This window comes from Gigantopelta aegis, chromosome 2, assembly GCF_016097555.1.
Source record: "Gigantopelta aegis isolate Gae_Host chromosome 2, Gae_host_genome, whole genome shotgun sequence".
In the NCBI taxonomy this organism is placed as follows: domain Eukaryota; kingdom Metazoa; phylum Mollusca; class Gastropoda; order Neomphalida; family Peltospiridae; genus Gigantopelta; species Gigantopelta aegis.
Window position 1 is genome coordinate 9,063,697 of NC_054700.1, and position 26,751 is coordinate 9,090,447.

General features: G+C 39.8%; 1 protein-coding gene across 2 annotated transcripts in view; it reads right to left on the reverse strand.

Annotated features, from left to right (window-relative positions):
* Positions 1-2,907: 2,907 nt before the first annotated feature.
* The window catches only part of LOC121380953 (thrombospondin type-1 domain-containing protein 4-like), a 102,078-nt gene continuing 78,234 nt past the window's right edge, over positions 2,908-26,751 (reverse strand). Inside the window, exons 6-16 of one of the 2 annotated variants that reach the window (XM_041510004.1) lie at positions 26,099-26,229; positions 24,537-24,741; positions 23,995-24,161; positions 20,128-21,976; positions 19,014-19,143; positions 14,122-14,326; positions 13,207-13,377; positions 12,146-12,319; positions 8,890-9,072; positions 7,373-7,544; positions 2,908-6,181 (exon numbers count right to left, since the gene is read on the reverse strand). In XM_041510004.1, coding sequence (XP_041365938.1) covers positions 6,066-6,181; positions 7,373-7,544; positions 8,890-9,072; positions 12,146-12,319; positions 13,207-13,377; positions 14,122-14,326; positions 19,014-19,143; positions 20,128-21,976; positions 23,995-24,161; positions 24,537-24,741; positions 26,099-26,229 — 3,503 coding nt within the window. In that variant the 3' untranslated portion in view covers positions 2,908-6,065. The remainder of the gene's footprint in view (positions 6,182-7,372; positions 7,545-8,889; positions 9,073-12,145; positions 12,320-13,206; positions 13,378-14,121; positions 14,327-19,013; positions 19,144-20,127; positions 21,977-23,994; positions 24,162-24,536; positions 24,742-26,098; positions 26,230-26,751) is intronic. The other variant, XM_041510013.1, reaches the window with a different exon arrangement.

Below are 26,751 nucleotides of genomic sequence, written 5' to 3' on the forward strand. Positions count from 1 at the left end.
TTATATTCCAAGGATATCTTTTCCATATCCATTAACATATCCAAGGTATATTTTTACGCAAATGCGGTCGGTGTCTAATAGCTCGGTTCGGAAGTAATTATTAGACAATTCCAACAGTTCGTGACAAGGTATCGTTAACAATGCGTGTCATATGCCGTAAACAGCTACTGGTGTGGCATTTGCAGTCTCATATATTGCAAAGTCCAATCGCTGTAGCAATACACAAGAGTCACATTCTGTTCAAGTCGGGCGTAAATTGACACAGTTTATTATAAACAAAGTGGTACAAATTATGCCTTGTAATACACGATAATGTACTGATAATGGTAAAATTGTCATCGGAGATGATACCGAATGATACGTACATTCGGTGCGTTATTTAACATGAATGTGTTTTAACAATCTGAAATTAGCTTACGTTTACAGAATCGCCAGAGATGTTTCATTGATAATAAAGCTTTCGATATGCTTTCATTCATTTCATTTTTTTTTGAGTTTACAGATATTTGTTTTCATTACGTTCAAGGCCACTTCCCGTTGGAGTGGGCGGAGTGCATGATTCAAAACAGAGTGAGCGACCAAGATGGCAAGATATTAAATATACTGAACAAAAAATACGTCGTTTGAATATCGGGTATTAAATTTGTGTATACAGTTTACAAAAACACGTTGTATTAAGTTTCAGATTATATGATAGATTATTACCCTAGTGTGTTTCGGTATTATCAATATCATATATTAGGAATACAAAATAATGTATTCTTAATATATGTTATTGGCAATAGAGAAACACGTTCTAGTACACCCCCACACCCCCACTCTCTCTCTCTCTCTCTCTCTCTCTCTCTCTCTCTCTCTCTCTCTCTCTCTCTCTCTCTCTCTCTCTCTCTCTCTCTATATATATATATATATATATATAGTCATGTTTTGTGTGAAATTATCGTTGTATTATAGTAACAGTTGAAAGTGTGCATTAGACGTGTATGTATATATATCTCATTAAAACATTTTGCGTTTCTTTTATTGCTCAGTATATATAGCTATACCAATGGTCTAAAAATAACGTTGTTTTTAACGACACCACTAAAGCACATTGATTTATTAATCATCGGCTATTGGATGTTAAGTATGTGTTAAGCAACAGGGGATCTTTTATATGTACCATCCCTCAGACCACGACCGTTGATATACCAGTCGTAGTGCACTGGCTGGAACGAGAAATAGCCCAATGGGTTCACTTAAACCAACCGCGCATCAAGCGAGCGCCTTACCACTGGACTACCTCGATGCAAGTATGCCAACAAAATAGTGTCTGTGTTAGAGCCAACCTTTCAGAAACATACCTTTTTACTAAGTGTAGAAAATATAAAGTATAAAACATATATATTACATGACTTTCTAGCTATTAGTGTGTTTGTTTTGTTGGGGTTTTTTCTTGGATTAATCAATCCAAAGTGTACTGGATGAATACCGAAATTATGAGCGGAATCCGATAATAAGCGGAAGTAATAATATAACAATCAACTATATGTTTCTTTTTCAGTGACAAGATGCGTTTTTCGGAATCGCAAACATTTTGTTTTTTTTCCTGATGTATTTTTTATGCGCATCACTCTATTCAGAATTCAAATATTGTTATCAAATAATTGCATCAGGATTAATATAAATGGATGATATACAACTGAAAAAAACATTATACGATATATATTGATTTTGATTGTTTGTGAATTGAATACTTAAGGTAGTAAGTCACGTAGTTTTATCACAATGGAAACAAAAGAGAAAGAGATAGAGACAGAAAGAAATAAAGAAAAAAAAGAAAAGAAAAAAAAAAAGGACTAAAAAAGACTGAGGACTTTCAGAGTGCGAATAGTCTATGTTGCGACCGTGGTTTCATTTAGCATTATCTACGTAAATCAAGAAATAACCACATAGACGCAAGTTAAAATAAAATGACAAGGTGACGAAAATTATTCTTTCAAAGAATATAGTAAAGGAATACATCTTGTAAGACATAAGGCATGGAAAGACACATAGTGGTAACCTCTTTTGTTAAAGAAGATGTGTTTTTTCCCCGTATGCTGATGCTAAAATCATTTAACCAACTGACTATTCTAGAATTATGTGCTAGATGTTGCGGGCAATTCTTCTAAAACAAGACAGAAATGTTTCAATCAGTCGTAGGGTACTGGTTGGGAAAGAGAAAACTCGAACGTACGTCCCACCTCGAATTGCAGGATAAATAAAACAACTCTTTGCTGTCTTAAGATATCGGCTTTATCCGCTATTCTACCCCCAACCCTAACCCTAACCCTTGCACTATGCAGTTATTCTTGTGTGTGTTTTGTTTTCAAATTTAATTTACATAGATGCATACAATACTCCACAACCATGAACTCGTATCCTTCTTATTTAGAGGGCGGGAAGTAGCCCAGTGGTAAAGTGCTCGCTTAATGCGTGGCCGATCTAGGATCGATCTCCGTCGGTGAGCCCATTTGGCCATTTCTCGCTCTATATCAAAAGCCGTGGTATGTGCTATCATGTCTGAGGGATGGTGCTTATAAAAGATCCCTTACTAATCCCTACTAAGGGAAAACAATGTAGCAGGTTTCCTCCCTAAGACTGTATGTCAAAATTACCAAGTGTTTGACATCCAATAGCCGATGATTAAAATAAAATCAATGTGCTTAAGTGGTGCCGTAAAACAATAAAATCCTTTAATCTTCCCATTCACTTATCAATGAGACGTGCTCTATCAGTTGATGAAAACAGCAATATATTAGTAGCTATCCAGTAGCTATCCAATCTACAGTACTATTATTACCCTTATGTTCCTCAGCCTATTTCGATGACTTTTGTGTGATGTCTAGAAAAACTAAAACATATTAACAAATAACAGAATTCCAGTCAAGGTAGCAAATAATCTTACTTCTCCATATAAAAAGGTTAAGTTATGATACAGAGCAACAATAAACATCAATGAAATATTATTATATATAATGAAATCACACATTCTCCTAGAGAATACACTGTATAATTATGGTGTATTATGCTACTAAAAGGTAACACTATCACAGTTGAAGTTACATACATTAAGCGATATTTTGACAGATTTGAATTGCTCAGTTGATCGAAGCTCAGAAATAAACGATTTAAACTTAACTACTGTACTGAATTTGATGTGTATGGATGTATTGCAAATCAAATTTTTGACATACTGTTAACACCAAAACTAAAAAAAAAATCAATGAATAACCAAACGGTTTGGAAGAGTATTTTGATCGACGCTCAGAAATAAACGATATCATATTTCAAATCAACTTTTTGACATCGTTTTAACAAAATTATTTAAAAAAAAGAACAACCAAAATGTTTGGAAGATGAATAGTTTTGTTTTCAGAAAAACAAAAAGATTAAACACGAAAGCTCAACTATGATATTGTTACTTTGAGTGTAAATACTTGTCAATCGTATATAAAGGTATAAACAGCTAAATATGCAACTGCTCTACGCGAAGAGGTTCAAAAAGTTCACAATGAACACTGTTATTAAAGGCCTTATCAACACATATTTCCACAGCTCCGGAACCCAAGAACACTACATAAACTTCCATATTCCTAGACTGTTCTCGTGCTCACAAATCGTCTTCGTAGAATCAACATGATACCTAATTAATGGTGGTGTTTGTTTATACTGTTTATACTGATCTTGAGACCAATGTATGAGAAGATGGTCAAAATTGGAATAGCTGGGTTAAGACTAGCGAATTCGTGTCAAATACCAAACTGCCAGATATATTCATGTAGCAATCACAAGGCAGATGACAGTACTGTGAATTAAACATATATTTTTGATCGAGTTTGACAACAATAGGAAACCTCCCGGTTCAAAATTGCAAATTGTGTCTGCGTAAAATGAGTAAAATGATACGGTCATGATAGCAGTCGTACTACGAAATACCATTGGACAATTTTCCAGAGTAGACAATTAACAATGATCAAAAGAAAGTTGTTAAATTATTAAAACAAAAGTAATCATCATATCGTAGCATAATGAGCCGCTTCATTAAATGTCCGACACAAGATTGATTTTTTGTAAGCTAGTCGCAGGAGTGGCAGGCCTCATACGGGCGTTGCAGAGTGATGAATCATCTTGTTAGCAATCACGACTTTGCCCAAGATCCTTTCGACTGCCTTATGCAGAGATACGATTTCGATATTGGAATACGGTTTTGTCGTTCAGGTGTATTCTGCTTTCTAGTCTCTCAACACTAGAATATTTTTCAGAATAAGAATTTATCTGTTGAAATGATATGAATTAATATTTATTCAGCCACATTCGGAACGTGGACTTTCTAAAATACACAGATGAGGTGTCCAGTTAAGTTCCAATCTGCTTTTTAAGTCCGACACTTTAGGCTGCAGTTTATTGCATGATGACAAACGTTTGCTTCTCATGCAAGGACATGCGAAGGGAGGCACAAGTATATCAAATACTATCCTCAAATAATCTGTACATTTGGTGAACATTCAAAGGATATCAAAGGACACAAATGCAATAAGAAAATACATGTTACTGATATACTAGTGAATGCTTGTTCCATTGGTTATAAAGCAAACTTTCTAACCTCCCTTTCGGTGAATCATGTCTCACAACACCAGCTCTGATATAATCATTAAACATGTCTATTCTTTGGTGAAATTGTTTCAGTAAATGTATAACGGTTTATGATGAACATTGAAAGGGTACTGAATATTTTAGCATCAATCAACCTCAAGAAAAGATATCTTGCACAGCATCGAGGGATGGGACACAGCTCAGTGTTAGAGTTGGACTGACGTGCGATTGATCTTAGCATGGATTGCCTTTGGTAGACTCACGTTTTGTTTTCTTCTCATCCATAATGGTTCATGAACGACAGTGGCATTTTATGTCCTGTCTATGAGGAAGGCAACATAAAACATCCCTTGGTGCTTTCCAGTAGACGTAGCAAGTGTGATGAACGCGGGTTTCTTTCAATTGACTAAGTGCTGAAATAACCACATGGTGGACACCAGATGGTCGTGGTTTGAACAGTGCTGATGTGTCGCCATAAACCGTCTATTTTCTTTCCCTTGACCAAGTGCTTAAATAACCACACGGTGGACACCAGATGGTCGTGGTTTGAATAGTGCTGATGTGTCGCCATAAACCGTCTATTTTATTTCCCTTTATTTTCACCATGTAATACTTTTACTTAAAAGTGTCAACTAAATGTTATACTTGTGTGAGTCCACTGATACACCAAGACATGCTGTCAGAACTTCCTAAACCTATATTGGTATCGGCATGTTGAGAAATACATGTACACTATGGAATCTGATAATAGTTACCTCGATTGTTAAATATAACCTATTATTCCCCTCTTATATTATGCAATGAAAAGCATGAACTGACCATGAGCAAAGTTTTGGATAAAACAATTAAATGATATTCATGCATGATAATAACTTTTCTCTGACAGCGTTCAACTGTTGAATAGACCCAATTTATCACGCAAACTAGAAGATTATTATCCAAAAACATTCAATGTCACTATACGCTATTACTGATCCATTTCTGGAAAGTCTCCACCTCAGTTCCGAAGAGTTCATCTTGAGATGACAAGGTATACCCCTTTATGTGAATGAATTTGTAACATAAAACATCTGAAGCCATACACAAAGATAGCACTTGTCTCAAGTGTGAGGTGCATGGATGAGATATATATATATATACATATTGAACATATTCCATTAAATGTCAAAATTATGTGTCATCTACTACACAAAGAAACACAATTACAATTACCAGTCAGTTAGTAGTTTAAGAACAATAAATTTCTGGTGAGTAACATTGTTGAACAGTTCTGACAAATCGTATCCTTTTGATGGAGTCACCATTGCGACATTGACATGTATTGTCCCATGTGAGTATTTCTGAGTCTAGTAAAACCACAGCATCACAGATGTAGTATTGTCCTCCCAGCTACTTCATGTTGCCTCTCAACAAGAATGACAGATGTAGGTATTGTCCTCCCAGCTACTTCATGTTGCCTCTGAACAAGAATGACAGCACATTTTTGAGTAATATTTGAATCTACACAGTCTGGCTTTCTTTACCAGCACGCACTGTGAAAAGGAATCTTTGCAAGCGGCATTTTCTGCAAGGAAACGAAATAAAAGGATTAACAGAGAGAACTGAATAAAGCTCCAATAATCAGGTCCGTAGGAACCGAGGTGGTCAAGGCTAGGGGGGGGGGGGGGGGGGAGGAGTGTCCGTGTCCACCACTCGTGGACGAAAGTGCACGTGTTTTGTTATACTTTATATACAACTAAATAAAAATATGGTTTGTGCCCCTCCCCGATAGCGGCTGTGACCCCTCCCCCCATTAGTAATTGGGCCCCAACTCCAGATATAGTTCCTAAGGGCCTCATAATATTGAATACATGGGAGTATTGTCAAACCAATGTATATAATTACACAGAAAACTTAACTATGCATCCCCATTTTATTTTACTGTAATTGTTAAAATTACATATTCTAACAAAAATACAACAAATTATAACAATGTTCATTATTTTAATTGCGTTAATAAAACAGTTTTGACAGCACTGCATTTGAGGCAAAATGGGAACCACTATAACTATCATGGATCTGTAATGTTCTACAATCAGGTATAATCGACATTTCTGCCACAAAACATCACTGCTAAATCAAAGACAGCCCAAGTCGAAAACTACAATAGCTATTGAAACCATGTACACTTATTCCTGATTCCCCCAAGATCACGATGTAACGGCTGCCACTGTCGATGCAATGCAGGCTGCGTCGTATCTAAGACCTCCAAGAACATCCTCTAGTCGCATTACCTTTCTAGGTATAAATCAAACTAAATCTGCTTTTTATAAACAGTAAAAAAGTGTCCTTTATTATTGCATGGGGTTCTTGATTAATTTCTCGGTGCATACATACACACTATTTATTTGTTCATGTTAACAACTAGCACGTTTGGTATAAAACATTTACAGTCTGGACGTGAGCTGACACTGTAGTGCATTGTAAACTAAATATCATTAAAGGGAAAACCCATTTGGGGATTCGTCATTGTAAATCCAAATGATCTTACCAAGCATTTATATGCGATCTTTCTTGGGTACCTTCAGTATGGATGTGTAGAATAAAAAACTGAATGCTAATTCCGAGAATGTTCAGGAGGGCGAGAAATCGCGGTCACTTGCTAGACTGGTGTTTCAGTCTTAAAGTTAAATTAACGTGATGTGATAGAAGACGATGGTACCAGTCAAATTGTTCGCGAGTGTTCGGCCTCCTAAACACGCTAATGTACACTTACTCCGAGTGTGACTCGTTGGCTTAGGTGTCGGTCTGGCTGTGCAGTCCTCGGTATTGCATGTCTCCCGACCCTTTGGCTTATCGTCCGGAGAACAGGCAGCACTTGTATGTTGATCCTGATCCAGACACTTCACTTCTCGGGTACGAACACCCGACCCACAAGACTTGGAGCACTGTGGATGAATGATGGTGGGTTTTAATGTCATTAAGTTACGAGCTAATTCAGTACTGAAGGTAGATCTAGTAGCTTCAAATGCAGGTATGTGCCCCCTACCCCCCAAAAAAACAACAACAAAAAAACACAAAAAAAACAACTACAACAACAACAACAAAACCCCCCAAAAAACCACGAAACCCCCCCCGAAAAAACCCACCACCAACAACAACAACAACAACAACAAAAACCCACCTCAAAACTTCTACAGTAGTAAGTTATTACATACGAATATCAAAATGAAATAAGAACCGAAATAGAAATTAAAAACACCACCTCCAAAAAATCACAGTTCTAACTTGTTAAATACTAGTATCTCAAGTTATAGCTAGAAGACCAACGTTGTACCTATATCTTGTGCTACCCGGAAAGTTGAGGAATGTCTGCAAGTATATCAAAGAGCAAGACACCACTAGAGCACATTTATTTATTAATTATCGGCTATTGGATGTCAAACATTTGGTACTTTTGACAGTCTTAGCGAGGAAACCCGCTACATGTTTTCCAATAGTACCAAGGGGTGTTTTATACGCACCATCCCACAGACAGGGTAGCACATACCATGGCCTTTGATATACCAGTCGTGATGCATTGGATGGAACGAGAAATAGCCCAATGGGTCCACCGACTGGGATCGATCCTAGATCGACCGCGCATCAAGCCACTGGGCTACGTCCCGCCCCACCTAAACATAAAATAGATTTTAAATGTATCACTTTATTATTATAAGAAATGTTTGGGTTTTAAAAAAAAAGATTTCATGTTTCAGTGTAACATATTCAGCTATTGAAATCAAATATTTCAAGTAGGGAACTAGATGCCCTTTCCATTCTACTTTTCACAAAGATGTGGTTTTAAAGAGACAGACCCTAGTTTCAACCAGAGAAAATTAACACTAAGTTTAGTTAATCTACAAATTTGTAACACATTTGGATAAAGTTACAAATGAGTGAAACATGAGTCTGTGACTTTGAAATGGTAAATTACCCTCTTAAAAAAAGACTAAAACTCGACTCCATAACTGTTACCTCTCAGACGTACGTGCGGTTTTAAAAATATGAGAAATGCATTTTGTGATATTAATAACACCAGGATGACCAAAACCACTTCGAATGTACGGAAATGAATAATCTAAACAATAAAATATAAGTAAAGTATGATTTCAGTTATCAAAAACGTCTCTAATAGTGAAACAAAAAATACCTTAGTGTTTAGAAACTAGGGTATGTCCCTTTAATGATGGAAAACTGTCTTGCCGCTCAAAACATAATTATTTATGACTGAGAAATATTTAATTATATCACCTGACTCCACGGCGTCATGTACCATTCCGGTTGACATTGCGGAAGCTGACATTCACTTCCGGTCTCTGGCTTTACTGAACTCTTGCAGTTTTCGTCACCGACGACGGCCATTATGCCGCCAGGAAGCTGTTTAACACAGGCCACACTTCTCGTTTTGTAGCCGCTGCCGCATGTGACATTACACTGTGGAGCAAATGCGAAAATAATCAAAATAACTTGTTGAACGCATGGCACATATAACTACATAGACCATAAACTAACATGAAACACTAAGATTTGCTGAAAACAAATGTTTTCCTTACGAAGTATATGAATTCTGCTTGAACCAAACACCGATTACAGCTGTGGCAAACAAAGTTAAAGTTTGTTTTGTTTAACGACACCACTAGAGCACATTGATTTATTAATCATCGGCTATTGGATGTCAAACAGTTGGTCATTGTGTCATATAGTCTGAGATGAAATCCGCTACATTTTTTAATTAGTAGAAAGGGATATTTTATACGCACATTCCCACAAACAAGATAGCACATTTCACGGCCTTTGATATACCAGTCGTGGTACAAAGGCTGGGACGAGAAATAGCCCAGTGGGCCCACTCACGGGGATCGATCCTGGACCGACCGCGTATCAACAGTGGTAAACAAAGTAATTGATTATCAAAACTACTAAATGTGTACAATTCACGTGAATATGAGATATATGAGCCACTATTGTGTTTAATTATAACAGACTGTATTATAGTACTCGTATATTTAAATCAAATGGCTGTTATTGTTTGAAATGATTGATGTAACAGACATTACAATAGACTCATATTTGTGGGATAAGTAGATTAACTAACAAGAAATGTCGGACATCAATTATTATGTTATTTTCGACTTGTCGCAAATTGGAGAAGAGTAGATCTATTATAGCTATAGAGTTTCTGAAAGCTTTCATGAATAGAAGTAAAAATCATAAAAGTTGTCAAGCTAGTTCAGAGGTACATCCACTTGATACGTATAAAATACAATTTGAGCTACTACCAAGCGCTTGCTTGATGGGCGGACGGTCTGGGATCGATCTCTGTTGGTGTGCCCATTGGTCTGTTTCTCGCTCCAGCCAATGCCCCAAGGCTGGTATATCAAATATCGTGGTATGTGCTATCCTGTCTATGGGATGGTGCATATAAAAGGTCCCTTGCTACAAATGGAAATATTTAGCTGATTTCTTTCTTTGACTATATGTCAAAATTACCAAATGTTTCACACCCAATAGCCGATGATTAATAAATCAATTTGCTCTAGTAGTGTCGTTAAAAAAACTTTGACTTTGTTTAGCTATTAGAAATACCAGAACAATCAGAAATTAATTTAACTGGCCATAGTAGTGTGTAAAATAACGGTACAAAGGCTGTAATACCTCAAACTATTTTGCACTAATTAATAACCACATGCCGCCACAGGCAGTGTTCACTCGACACTTGCGTTCAGTCTACTTACCCTGTTCCATTCCCCCGTGAACCACGTGCCGCCACAGGGAGTGTTCACACGACACGTTCAGTCCACTTACCCTGTTCCATTACCCCTTGAACCACGTGCCGCCACAGGGAGTGTTCACTCGACACTTGCGTCCAGTCCACTTACCCTGTTCCATTACCCCTTGAACCACGTGCCGCCACAGGGAGTGTTCACTCGACACTTGCGTTCAGTCCACTTACCCTGTTCCATTACCCCTTGAACCACGTGCCGCCACAGGGAGTGTTCACTCGACACTTGCGTTCAGTCCACTTACCCTGTTCCATTACCCATTGAACCACGTGCCGCCACAGGGAGTGTTCACTCGACACTTGCGTTCAGTCCACTTACCCTGTTCCATTCCCCCGTGAACCACGTGCCGCCACAGGGAGTGTTCACACTACACTTGCGTTCAGTCTACTTACCCTGTTCCATTCCCCCGTGAACCATTTGCCGCCACAGGGAGTGTTCACTCGACACTTGCGTTCAGTTCACTTACCCTGTTCCATTCCCCCGTGAACCAGGTGCCGCCACAGGGAGTGTTCACTCGACACTTGCGTTCAGTCCACTTACCCTGTTCCATTCCCCCTTGAACCACGTGCCGCCACAGGGAGTGTTCACACTACACTTGCGTTCAGTCTACTTACCCTGTTCCATTCCCCCGTGAACCATTTGCCGCCACAGGGAGTGTTCACTCGACACTTGCGTTCAGTTCACTTACCCTGTTCCATTCCCCCGTGAACCAGGTGCCGCCACAGGGAGTGTTCACTCGACACTTGCGTTCAGTCCACTTACCCTGTTCCATTACCCCTTGAACCACGTGCCGCCACAGGGAGTGTTCACTCAACACTTGCGTTCAGTCCACTTACCCTGTTCCATTCCCCCGTGAACCACGTGCCGCCACAGGGAGTGTTCACACTACACTTGCGTTCAGTCTACTTACCCTGTTCCATTCCCCCGTGAACCATTTGCCGCCACAGGGAGTGTTCACTCGACACTTGCGTTCAGTTCACTTACCCTGTTCCATTCCCCCGTGAACCAGGTGCCGCCACAGGGAGTGTTCACTCGACACTTGCGTTCAGTCCACTTACCCTGTTCCATTACCCCTTGAACCACGTGCCGCCACAGGGAGTGTTCACTCAACACTTGCGTTCAGTCCACTTACCCTGTTCCATTCCCCCGTGAACCACGTGCCGCCACAGGGAGTGTTCACTCGACACTTGCGTTCAGTCCACTTACCCTGTTCCATTACCCCTTGAACCACGTGCCGCCACAGGGAGTGTTCACTCAACACTTGCGTTCAGTCCACTTACCCTGTTCCATTCCCCCGTGAACCACGTGCCGCCACAGGGAGTGTTCACACTACACTTGCGTTCAGTCTACTTACCCTGTTCCATTCCCCCGTGAACCATTTGCCGCCACAGGGAGTGTTCACTCGACACTTGCGTTCAGTTCACTTACCCTGTTCCATTCCCCCGTGAACCAGGTGCCGCCACAGGGAGTGTTCACTCGACACTTGCGTTCAGTCCACTTACCCTGTTCCATTACCCCTTGAACCACGTGCCGCCACAGGGAGTGTTCACTCAACACTTGCGTTCAGTCCACTTACCCTGTTCCATTCCCCCGTGAACCACGTGCCGCCACAGGGAGTGTTCACACTACACTTGCGTTCAGTCTACTTACCCTGTTCCATTCCCCCGTGAACCATTTGCCGCCACAGGGAGAGTTCACTCGACACTTGCGTTCAGTTCACTTACCCTGTTCCATTCCCCCGTGAACCAGGTGCCGCCACAGGGAGTGTTCACTCGACACTTGCGTTCAGTCTCCGGTCTGTCCTGTCTGTCACACCTGGACATGGGCAGGGCCTGTCCTTCCTCCCCCGCGCAGTGTATCCGTCTCTTCTGAACCCCACTTCCACAATCAGCAGGGCACTGGAAAAGAAGAGAGATCTTCAGGATGGTAATATTCTTGGAATTTGAGAAGTCATATTCTTAGGGTACCCATGGGCGTTAACAGAGGTACGTATTGCAAAAAAAAATAAACCCCACTCCATTCCTGCGAATACTCATTTATGTACCTAGTGTGTATACAGTAATAGTTCAGTATCCAGTAAAATACAGTCTAGCACCGTCGTGTCGAACTTGCTTTAATCGTGTCGTTTGTGTCGATATGACTAGCCGTCCCGGCCAAGACTTGTATTAACGTTCATGTCTGTATCTTGCTTGAGTCGATACCATTAAGTCGATGTGTATATGTTTTCTTATTAAACAGAAACCACAGTTCATATATAATATTCTTTAGAATAAATTGCATTTAGTTCTTTATTATCTATCCTACGCTATTACTGTAATAACAATCCACACAATTTAGTATGGAGTGCTTGACATCCACATTTGTTGCAAAACCATTTTTTTTAATGTCGTTACAGCATACTTCAAATTGTTGTTTTCTTTGTGTTTGGAATAGATTAGAATTCTTATAACTGCTTATAATCGGTTGATAATTAGCTGTAATCGATAGAGACCAAATAACAAAAGTTTGATCATAATCCACCATCGGGATATATTTTGGTATCTGTTCACTAATTAATGTTCTGTATATGTCTACAGGCTCTGGCAACTGGGATTTATAAGGAGGTGGTCGAGTCATGCTCCCCCGGAGAATGTATAGAGGAAAAACGAAAATATGCTTGAGCAAGGAGGATTTTTTTAACCCCGAAACCCCCCCCCCCCCCCCACCCCCCCCACCCCCCCTGCACACGCACCTGGTCTACAAATATGTATCTGATCGCTTTAGCTACTAAAGGGAAGCAACTCACGTCTTGTGGCCACTTGGTGTGGTACCAGCCCTTCCCACAGGAGCCCACGTCACAAATCTCCTCCGTGGTCGGCTTCAGCCCGGAGCAGTGCTGGTCCCTGACCTCGTCCTGGTCTTGGTTCACACAAACAACACTTCTCTGTCTGACGCCCTGACCGCAGTTCACATCACACTAGACAAAATACGACACACATCAATTAAATGAATGAATGAATGAATGAATGAGTAAATAAACAAAGAAGCAAACAAACAAACAAACAAACAAACAAGCACACAAACAAGCAAACAAGCAAACAAACAAATAAACAAATAAACAGCTAAACTAACTAACTAACTAAAAAAGTATAAATAATCATTTTAACTTGATTTTCCGGCTGAAATCCAGCTAACGTCCAAGCCCGCTGTCCTGGGCACATACCTCAACTGTCAAGATTTTCTCTATTCTGGATTGTGGGTAAACTGTTAGTTATTAGTGAGAAATGGGCAGGTATAGTAGCATTACTCCCACTGGTTACTATCATCTCAAATCCTATATAGATCGTCTGAAGCTGGCAGACACTGACGACTGTCCATATCAAACAGGACCACAATTGCCAAAGCACATCCTGCAGTCTTGACCTTTGTACAACGAAGCAAGGTAAAACCAATTCCGAATGGAACATCACTGGATGACAAGCTTTGAGGCACAGAAGAATACTATCCAGACAGCGTTATGTTTTAACATAACTGGCCTCCAAATTTAAAGTATGATCAACTAAATACTAGTAGCTTGAACGCAGAAGAAGAAGATTGAAAAGTAAAAAATTGATAAACCATGAGCGTGGTTTCGAAATCTCTATACTGTGTTTGTCGAACGTTTTTTATTTAAAAACCCAACATCAACAACAACAACAAAAAACCCTAAAGGTGTCCTTACCTCACTGAAATTTCCAACTTTCCAGGTATGGCACGTCGTCAACTGACACACTCTTCTCGTTTCAGGTTTCTCCTGTTCAGAGCATGACTCGTCGGCCATAGTTATCTTGAGTGTTCGCGACACGCGCGAGCGGCAGACGACAGTGCGAGTCTCCACGCCTGGCCCACAGGTCGTGCTGCACGAGCTCCACGTGCCGGCAGCCCATCTGTAAGAAAAACATCATCTATGATAAAACAACCTCTTTTATATACAAAGTTGACCCATTGTTTCAACCAGTGACCCACAACTAGTTTATCAAAGGCTGTGGTATGTGTGTTCGTATTGGTGGCAAAGTGCTTATAAAAATCCTTTGTTGGTGGCAAAGTGCTTATAAAGATCCCGTGTTGGTGGCAAAGTGCTTATAAAAGATCCCGTTCATCTAAAGGGGAAAATGTAGCGAGTTTCCTTTAAAACTATGTCACAAAGTTACAAAACGCTTGTCATCCAGTAGTCGAACATTAACTAATCAATGTGCTTTCCCTACAGATATCGTCCTACATATGTGTCAATGAACTTTTCCTACAGACATCCTCCTACATATGTGTCAGTGAACTTTTCCTACAGACATCCTCCTACATATGTGTCAGTGAACTTTTCCTACAGACATCGTCCTACATATGTGTCAGTGAACTTTCCTAACAGATATCGTCCTACAGGTAGTACTAAACCAAATAACTTCTGGCTGGGTCAAAGTTCGAGGTGCACCCAACTTTTGATAGAGAAGTGAACACCACAAGTCCTGTGATTGGTTATAAATGAGAGTGTGTTGGTTGTAAAAAATAATAGTTTCATCTGGGTAAAAAAAATGTGCAATTTTATTTCATCTAGTACCAATGTGTCAAGTAGCCTTGTGCTTGAAACATGTATGGGGTACCTGTAAAAAAAAGTACTCGAATTTTGTGCGAAACTAGGGTAGTCATAGACGCTACCCGTTACCTCAGAAACGAGCAGCTTGACCCCCATTTTTTTCTGATTCACTTTAAGTGTAAGGGGTGGTAGTATTTATATCCGTGGCGTTTATGTCGGTTGATACGTTGCAGGTAGGAGTTTTAGCCACATATGTGACTATTGTCGTCTATGGGATTTGATTTGGTAGTATACACCCTATAGCACATATTCAGTGCATAATAAAAAATATTATGGTTTTGTAATTTTATTTAATTAAACTATACTGGTTGATTAATTAGCCATCACTCGATCATGCAAGTTCACAATGACCTTGACCTTGACAATAATCTCTGTACATGGCTCTGAATGGAGTTTGAATCAAAGTTAGCACTGAAGAAAAGTTGGTTTTGGCCTATAATTCATACTGTAAAGATTTCAATAATTTCTTTTTACATGGTATTTGACTTGCCATATACAACTGCTCTTAAATATGATATTATATATAGGCAACCTGAACTAAGATTTTAATAGCAATTTATTTTTATATTAAAAATAGCATGTGCCAATAGTGGGTTAATGTCTTTAGTTTCCATTAACATTGTTAATTTCTTATGTATGAAATTCTGAAAGCTCAAATTTGTAAAGAAGTTGATTTTTATTGTCATTTTGACATATTTATAGGGTGCTAAGTTATATTTTAGACAAATTTGTAGTTTTATGCAAAATTTAAAGTAAATTTGAAGAAAAACTTTACCAAAAACATACTTAAATTTGTTGTCACTATTGTGCCTTCTGTTCTTATTTGTACATAACAATAAGGTTGTTAAACATATACTTAGATCTCCAGATCATTTTTTTCTCTGAATAATCACTTAGTTAGCTCTCATGAAAAGCATTTTGAGTTTATACTAGATTCAGAACCAATTTTTTCAGATTTGATTATCTACCTTGGATTAAGTTGATAATTTATTTTATTGTTAAAGCTGTATTACCTAATGTTACTAGCTAAATAAAATGCTGGATTACAGATTGTAGGAATACATCTAATGTACATATTGTATTCATCTGGATTAGAAAATAATGCAAGAAAATAGATGTTCGGGTAATTTTGTCATTTAAAAATAGTTTTTTTCAGTAATTAATTAAAAATAAATGTGTTAAAGCTGCATGATTATTCCAGATATCACAACTATTAAAACCTCCAACTACAGTAGGCTATAAATAAAATATAGTCAGGAATATTGGTGGTTGCCAATAGTTTTGATGGTTCATTATGAGAATCAGCATGGCCGATGGATTTGAAATTCGCACACCTAGTAACTTTAAGACACCCACACCCAGCATACAGGATTTCCTCCCAACACTAATGTTCAGGACATTAAGTCATTACTTCATACAGGTACAGTCATGTTTGTGTTTCCTTCCTCAGACAGTGTATTTTTTTAATACTGATATTTCTTTGATGTGCCTGTTAAGGTCTTCATAATCTAGGGGTCAATCAAGTGCATGTGTTTTAATGGAATTCTTTAAAGGGGTAGAGGTACTCTGACTATCTTTGTTGCCTCTACATATATACCTGAGTACACACACCCAACTGAAAGTAAATATCTTCTGGAGTTTTATTTTAAAACATTTTGTTGTTTAATATGACATATTGCATTTGTATAAAACTATATGCAATATATATGCTTTTTGAGGTGTACATTATATTAGGTTGCACTGTAGAAACAACAGTTTCAGTGAGGTTGTCAGTTTATGTCAGAATACACCAGATCCTGGTTGTCATAAAGACACATAGCTGGACACTTTTTGAAAAATGTATGTTATCAGTATAGGTAGTACTAAACCAAATAACTTCTGGCTGGGTCAAAGTTCGAGTTGCACCCAACTTTTGATAGAGAAGTGAACACCACAAGTCCTGTGATTGGTTATAAATGAGAGTGTGTTGGTTGTAAAAAATAATAGTTTCATCTGGGTAAAACAAATGTGCAATTTTATTTCATCTAGTACCAATGTGTCAAGTAGCCTTGTGCTTGAAACATGTATGGGGTACCTGTAAACAAAAGTACTCGAATTTTGTGCGAAACTAGGGTAGTCATAGACGCTACCCGTTACCTCAGAAACGAGCAGCTTGACCCCCATTTTTTTCTGATTCACTTTAAGTGTAAGGGGTGGTAGTATTTATATCCGTGGCGTTTATGTCGGTTGATACGTTGCAGGTAGGAGTTTTAGCCACATATGTTACTATTGTCGTCTATGGGATTTGATTTGGTAGTATACACCCTACATATGTGTCAGTGAACTTTCCCTACAGACATCGTCCTACATATGTGTCAGTGAACTTTTCCTACAGACATCGTCCTACATATATATCAGTGAACTTTTCCTACAGACATCGTCCTACATATGTGCCAGTGAACTTTTCCTACAGACATCGTCCTACATATGTGTCAGTGAACTTTTCCTACAGACATCCTCCTACATATATGTCAATGACCTTTCCCTACAGACATCGTCCTATATATATATGTCAATGAACTTTTCCTACAGACATCCTCCTATATATATCTCAATGAACTTTTCCTACATACATCGTCCTACAGACATCCTCCTATATATGTATCAATGAACTTTTCCTACAGACATCGTCCTACATATGTGTCAATGAACTTTTCCTACAGACATTGTCCTACATATGTGCCAATGAACTTTTTCTACAGATATCGTCCTACATATGTGTCAATGAACTTTTCCTACAGACATTGTCCTACATATATGCCAATGAACTTTTCCTACAGACATTGTCCTACATATGTGTCAATGAACTTTTCGTACAGATATCGTCCTACATATGTGTCAATGAACTTTTCCTACAGATATCGCCCTACATATGTGTCAGTGAACTTTTCCTACAGACATCCTCCTATATATATGTCAATGAACTTTTCCTACAGACATCGTCCTACATATGTGTCAATGAACTTTTCCTACAGACACGTCCTACAGACATCCTCCTATATATGTATCAATTAACTTTTCCTACAGACATCGTCCTACGTATGTGTCAATGAACTTTCCTACAGACATTGTCCTACATATGTGTCAATGAACTTTTCCTACAGACATCCTCCTATATATGTGTCAATGAACTTTTCCTACAGACATCGTCCTACATATGAGTCAATGAACTTTTCCTACAGACATGGTCCTACATATGTGTCAATGAACTTTTCCTACAGACATCCTCCTATATATGTGTCAATGAACTTTTCCTACAGACATCGTCCTACGTATGTGTCAATGAACGTTTCCTACAGACATCGTCCTACATATGTGTCAATGAACTTTTCCTACAGACATCGTCCTACAGACATCCTCCTATATATTTGTCAATGAACATTTCCTACAGACATCGTCTTACGTATGTGTCAATGAACGTTTCCTACAGACATCGTCCTAGATATGTGTCACTGAACTTTTCCTACAGACATCGTCCTACAGACATCCTCCTATATATGTGTCAATGAACTTTTCCTACAGACATCGTCCTACATATGTTTCAATGAACTTTTCCTACAGACATCGTCCTACATACATCCTCCTATATATGTGTCAATGAACTTTTCCTACAGACATCGTCCTGCATACGTGTCAATGAACTTTTCCTACAGACATCATCCTACATATTTGTCAATGAACGTTCCCTTAAGACATCGTCCTATATATGTGTCATTGAACTTTTCCTACTGACATCGTCTTACATATGTGCTATGCATGGTACAGCAGGCCTCAGATAGGAAATGCACATAAAACTGATTGACTCACAAGTCCGCACATTACCCTGCACTCGCGCCTAAGTAGTCACTATCATGTGAAAACGTCTTTTAGATTCTGCCTTCTGTAGGGGATACAGTTTAGCAGAAGTTAATAGTTCCGTTGTAACCGATATAACCAACAATACTTACTTTGCAGGACAGGGTCTTGTGCTGCATGTGACAGCTTGTGGGATGGGTCGTCTAATATAGACGCAGTTTTCATCAGTAACAACCGCCTGGGACCTCGTGTCCATACACACCACAGTCGTCTGCTGCACACCTGTAGAAAGTTAAACACAGCAATATAAGCATATAATACAGAGATATTTCGATATTTTAACTATATTGTACATCTTTTTACCACTAATACTAGTGTGAGTTCATGAAAGAGAAGCATTTGCTCGAAAGAATTTAAATCTGGCAGTGAAGAGCGGACAAAAGGCTGGTCTTCATTGAAATAATAGTACACACACACACACACACACACACACACACACACACACACACACACACACACACACACAAAGTCAATTTACGGCCAATGATGTTTTTCATGACCAATTAAGAACGATTAAACTTGCTCCTAACTTGACCAACGTATCTCAAAAGTGTCTAGTATATTTCAAACAATGACGGATATTGGTATTTAGTTTGATGAAAATTATACTTTTTAAATTAAAAATGTGTAAAAAAGAGATAATATTTTGACTCGTCAGTGTGGTTTTTAACAGGAAAGCTCAACTTGGAACGTAGAAACTGTTTATCGTATTAACTGTTATTTCGACTAAACAGATTAGTCTAAACATGAACAGCGCTACAGCCTGTACCAGCTAACGCGAACACCTGATATGATAAGTTTTTACAGTGATTAATGCGTGAATGCCTTCACAGTTATTTATATTCCACTGAACTCTATCATGTGCACGTTTGACTTTCATAAACTAGTCTTGGGAGTGGCAATCCTCCTATGGGCAGTGCAAGAGGGAATGAAACATCCTGTTACGCAGTTCCTAGGGGAGTGGCTGTCCTCCTAAAAACGAGCATCATATAGTGGATCATGGACGCAACCACGACTATGTCTAACATCCTTTCGACTATGCCTGATGCAGGTACGAGTTTGATATCAGAATACGATTTTGTCGTTCAGAATTGTACAACACATAGACACATGATGAATGATTTTATACACAAACACACACACATTCACATACACACAATTATAAACACTATATGAAAAGCCAGTATACAAAACGCATTAACTAACCTCCACCACAAGTAGTGGTGCATTCTGAAAATCCAGACACCTTCCAGGAGTAGATGTTGCCGATACTGTTCAGCAGACTATCATCATCATCAGTTCGGACGTGGCTCTTTCCTGCTGATAGCTCTGCTGTTCCCCGACCCTCACCATAATACAGAGGAACATCTGGAGAAAGTCCCAGCTGGTGATCATGTGCAACACCTTGCTGATTCAGTGGCATTTGGTTTCCGGTGGGATTTCTGAAAGGCTGCTGCTGAATTATATGTCTGTCATGGGACTGCTCGACTGTGTTCTTGTTGTACAGATTGGCACTTACGTCAGGAAGGTGCGGAATATCCCTGTGAAGGACACGTGAGTCCAAAGGTACATCTCCTAGAGCAAGGGTTTCGTCGTCCTCTGGAACACGGTCACGAACAATGGGAGGCAACTGGACTGGACTTAAAACTGGCTGTTGGTGAATGATCTGTCGTGCTGAAGAACTGGGTAATATGTCTGCATCGGAACCTTCTTGGACAATTTGTAAATTTGTGTCATCCTGTTCATTTTCAATTACACCTTCTGTTGACTCAACCGACACACTAGTGGTCGACGATTGGCTTGTAGGGGCATGCGTTGTCAACGGCGGAGTCTGCTGGGTCGTACCAATCACGGGCACATTAAGGACACCTTGTCGTTGTGATTTCAAGGAGTCCAATGCAAGGTTTCGCATTTCATTAAAGTTTCTATGATGATGTCTTCGTTTTGGAAGTCCAATGCCATCAATTCGTGAATTTCCATTTCCGCCAAGAGATACAACATGACCGTTACTGGAAACACCAGCCGGACCATCTGTTTTTTTTTGGAATCGAGCTAGTAGTCTGTTGTGTTGTGTCTTCTTAGCATTTATCAACGCTCTGTATCGATCACGGAACGTAAACCGCTGAGAAAATGTTGGGATTCTTACCCGTTGTTGCCTTCTATCATTGTTAGCATGGTCGGCCGATCGTAGCGGCTGTGGTATTTTATCAGCAGTAGTACGATCAATAATGCTAACACCCTGATTCATCTTGGTATTTCTGTGACTGTCTTCTGTGATAACACTTTGAGGATCTTTATCATTGGTATTGCTGTCTTGCTGAAAGTTAGCTAACAATGTATCCGGAGGATCTGTTTGTAGTTTGTCTTTAGCAAATCCAGGAGCCTGTGTGTCGAGTTCTTCGGCATTATCCCCTTCCTGTTGAGATGCAGATATGAAATCGTCAACATCATCACGAACTGAATTTTTTGCAGGAAACAGTTTGGCGTCCGTATCTACCACATTCACAGCTGGATGTAAGCTTACATCAGCTTTCGTGTGTTCCCTTTCGCTTATCTCTGGTGACTCAGGGCTCGGTAACTCCGAATGACTGGAAATGCCAGGTGATATGTTGCCATCTGGCCCAGCATTTGCTCTCAGTACAACAGAATAGCCATCATTTTCATAAACTGGATATTTTTTATTGGTGTTTGAAACAACGACTGTCTGCCGATTGTGGACATTCCTGTTAACAACTGGATCATAATTCGCTTGGACATCAACGTGTGCATTCCTGTGGGTGTCTCGAACAGGGATTGATGTTGGCTTCATACTATCAACAGGGTGTATATGCTGAGATGGGATAAATGTTGCGCTGTCGTATGAACGGTGGTCGTTTGCCGTCCCAGAGATCAGCCGTTCACCCTGGCGATGACCTTGCTGTTGCTGTTGTTGTTGCTGCTGTTGCTGCTGCTGCTGCTCGTCCCGTGATATTAGATCTTGGAAATAACTATCGGTAACGTTAATCGGCACGTTGAAGCTGTACATTATACCTGAATTTCTAGAGTAACCAAACACCTAAATAAACAAAGAAAGAAAAGAAGCTGATATATATTTTTCTAATTACTACGCCTACCAGGATTTCTACTTCTCGAAACATTTCTATCAAATATCATAATAGTACAAATAAAACTATTCTGTGTGACATCAATTGTTTAAGCGTTGGTAACTAAATCGTTCATCCATACATAAGTTCGATAGTTCGTTCGTCAATTCTTTCAACCATCCATTCATATACCCATCCATAATTTATTTTTATTGTATGCTCAACAAATAGGTTATTTGAAAAACAGGTCGGATCCATCCATTAGTGAATCGGTATTATTCACCAATCCATCCATATATCCACCCAATAACACACACTCGCTGATATACCACCAGTCTATCCATATATCCACCCAATAAGACACACTCGCCGATATACCACCAGTCTATCCATATATCCACCCAATAAGACACACTCGCCGATATACCACCAGTCTATCCATATATCCACCCAATAAGACACACTCGCCGATATACCACCAGTCCATCCATATATCCACCCAATAAGACACACTCGCCGATATACCACCAGTCCATCCATATATCCACCCAATAACATACACTCGCCGATATACCACCAGTCCATCCATTGATCCATCCATCCATCCGTTCATCCATCCACTGATCCACTCATTTTATCTATTCATCCGTATGTCCTTCCTTAACCATAATTTTTATGTCTAACGCCATATAACCGTAAATAAAATGTGTTGAGTGCGTGGTTAAATAAAACATTTCCTTCATTTCCATATGTCCACCAATCCATCCACATGGAATACCACACCCATTGACCCATCATAAGTCCATCCATCCATCCACATGGAATACCACACACCCATTGACCCATCATAAGTCCATCCATCCATCCACATGGAATACCACACACCCATTGACCCATCATAAGTCCACCAATCCATCCACATGGAATACCACACACCAACTTACCCATCATAAGTCCACCAATCCATCGACATGGAATACCACACACCCACTGACGCATCATAAGTCCATTAATCCATCGACATGGAATACCACACACCCATTGACCCATCATATGTCCACCCATCCATCCACATGGAATACCACACACCCATTGACCCATCATAAGTCCATCCATCCATCCACATGGAATACCACACACCCATTGACCCATCATAAGTCCACCCATCCATCCACGTGCAATACCACGCACCCATTGGAATATCATAAGTCCACATCCACCCATGGAATACCACACACCCATGACCCATCATAAGTCCACCCATCCATCCACATGCAATACCACACACCCATTGACCCATCATAAGTCCACCAATCCATCCACATGGAATACCACACACCCATTGACCCATCATAGTCCACAATCCACCCATGGAATACTACACACCCATCATCAAGTCCATCCTATCCATCCACATGGAATACCACACACCCATTGACCCATCATAAGTCCACCAATCCATCCACATGGAATACCACACACCCATTGACCCATCATAAGTCCACCAATCCATCCACATGGAATACCACACACCCATTGACCCATCATAAGTCCACCAATCCATCCACATGGACCCATCATAAGTCCAATCCATCCACATGGAATACTACACACCCATTGACCAATCATACGTCCATCCATCCATCCACATGGAATACCACACACCCATTGACCCATCATAAGTCCACCCATCAATCCACATGCAATACCACACACCCATTGACCCATCATAAGTCCACCCATCCATCCACATGGAATACTACACACCCATTGACCCATCATAAGTCCACCAATCCATCCACATGGAATACCACACACCCATTGACCCATCATAAGTCCACCAATCCATCCACATGGAATACCACACACCCATTGACCCATCATAAGTCCATCCATCCATCCATTCATCCATCCATCCATCCATGAACTCTGCCATTCCACGCTATATCTGGAATAAATCTACATTCAACAAGCAAAAACGTTTTAATACCATGAGATCTGTGGACGTGTTAGTAGGACCGAGCACGTAGACACACTGTGTGCGGCAAATTCGCGTTCTGCGTTTGTACACAATGGTACCTCCCAATCCCTTGTAGCTGCCACTTGGAAACACTTTGTTATCACCGTTTAGTATCGTATCATGGTTAGTCCTAAAAGCTAAAAGAAACAAATAAACCGTTCATAGATCAATAAACGTTTAACTCGGATGTGGTGGTAGTAATGCTAATATCAATAAATGTTGTTATCCAGATTCGGGCATTTTTATCTAATTCGGGTAAAAGCCAGCCCCCCCCCCCCCCCCCCCCCCCCCCCCGCACCACCATACAATAATGGGAGCCCGTACGCCTATGATGACAATGCATTCCAAGTGAAAGATTGAAAATCCACGAATAATTTGCCGAAAATGTATGTTGACGGAAAATAATATTATAATAATATTACCGAATCATAATGCATCAAAATGGAACTTTAATAATTCACTAACGATTTCCTGAGAATGTCTGGTTTCGGAAAATAATATACGGAAATTACCGAGGTAGTTTTTGGAGCGCCTGAGTTCCGTAATGTTGATATTGGTGCTGCCAGCTGGAATGGTAATGATCTTGTTGTAACCGGGGGATAACTCTGGGCGGGTAAATATCCCAGTTATTGTCCGACACGCACTGTCGTCGCCCATACACACGCCGCATTTATCGAGTTTCTTATCGGAATCCACGATGCCGTCGCAACCTACTTCCTGAAGAAAAACAAAATGCTTGTTATGGTAAAATATTCGTAGTAGTAATCATAGTAGCAGTAGTAATAGTAATAGTAATAGTAGTGTAGTGGTGATAGTTGTAGTAGTTGACCAACAACAATCATTATCCTAATCATCATCATCAGTATCATCATCACATCATCATCAGCAGCAGCAGCAGCATCTTCATCGTCGTCGTCATTATCATTATCATCGTCGTCATCATCATTATCATCGTCATCATCATCATCATCATCGTCGTCATCATCATCATCAACATCATCATCACCATCATCATCATTATCATCATCACAATGACACATATATGTGTTAATGTTACATTCATACCCAAACACTTCCACTTTTACCAAAAAACTAGTTGGCACTGTTGTTAAAGCAAAAATATCTTCAAAGGCTGAGCTATTGAAAGCGTACACCAGGTAAAACGCACTTTCGTACAATAAAACACAAGTACATTATTGTAAGTGGACCAACGTTGGGTTCTCCTGTTCCAACCAGTGCCTCACGATGATATAACAAAGACCAGTGTATGTGCTGTCCTGTCTGTGCATGGGGCCATGCTGCTGGTGTTCTAGAAGACTATGAATCAGAATTATTAAATGTTTGACACCCAGTGGTCGATAATTATTAAGTGTCTAGGAAACCGATTAACTTTCTTTGTTATTACAGTTCACGAATGGTTGCAGTATTTTTCTAGGGAGAGGGTACAGCGTTTTAAAACAAGTCACCTACTGTATTCCTATGTTTACTAGAGGGGCGGGGGAGGGGTGCAACTGTCCCCAATGCGGGAGCAAAATATCCCAGTTTAAGGGAGCAAAACCTTAAATTCAGGCAAAGATTATAGAGATATTCGGACAAAATGTGCTAACCTGATATCTTTATACCATGTATTGCTATCATTTTATCCTCAAATTAATTGTAATCCATGTAAAAATACGTAGTGATTCGTTTGCAACAATATAGGCCTATCGCTGTTTGGTAGTAATGTTAATTATATGAATAAATGTTGTTATGCAGTATCGGACATATTTGTTGAAATTCGGGCAAAAGCTAGCCCTGTCCCCTACAAAAAGGGGAGAGAAGATGCGTACCCTTAATACAGTAGTGTGTTGTGTTTTTGTTTAACGACACCACTAAAGCACATTAATTTATTAATCATCGGCTATTGAATGTCAAACATTTAGTAATTTTGACATATAGTCTAAGAGATGAAACCCGCTAATGTTTTTCATTAGTAGCAAGGGATCATTTACATGCGCCATCCCACAGATAGGATAGCACATACCACGGCCTTTTGATATACAAGTCGCGGTATTAACACTGTAGTGAAAGTTACCTTGCATTTCCCTTTGATGCAGACCGCTTGTGACGTGGTGGAACACGCAGTACCGTCTATGGCTCTGTTGGAGAGTCGGGCATAGAAGTGCTGACCTTTGGCCTTGCATGTTAACTCGCACGGCTTCCTGGCTGAAACATCAAAACGAAAAGTGAAATACTACTGCTGCTACTACCACCACTACTAATACTGCTGCTTCTGCAACTACGGTTGCTACTGCTACTACTGCTATTACTGTTGCTTCTACTGCTACTGCTACTGCTGCTGCCGCTATTGCTACTACTACTGTTTCTATTACCAGTACTGCTACTGCTGCTGCTGCTACTACTGCTACTACTGCTATTTCTACTACTACTACTGTTGCTACTGCTACTGCTGCTGCCGCTATTGCTACTACTACTACTGTTGCTACTGCTACTGCTACTGCTTCTACTGCTACTGCTGCTATTGCTATTACTACAGCTTCTACTGCTACTGTTGCTACTGCTGCTGCTGCTAATACTACTACTGCTATTGCTACTACTACTGTTGCTACTGCTACTGCTTCTACTGCTACTACTACTGTTGCTACTGCTGTTACTACTACTGCTATTGCTACTACTGCTATTGCCACTACTACTGTTGCTACTGCTACTGCTGCTGCCGCTATTGCT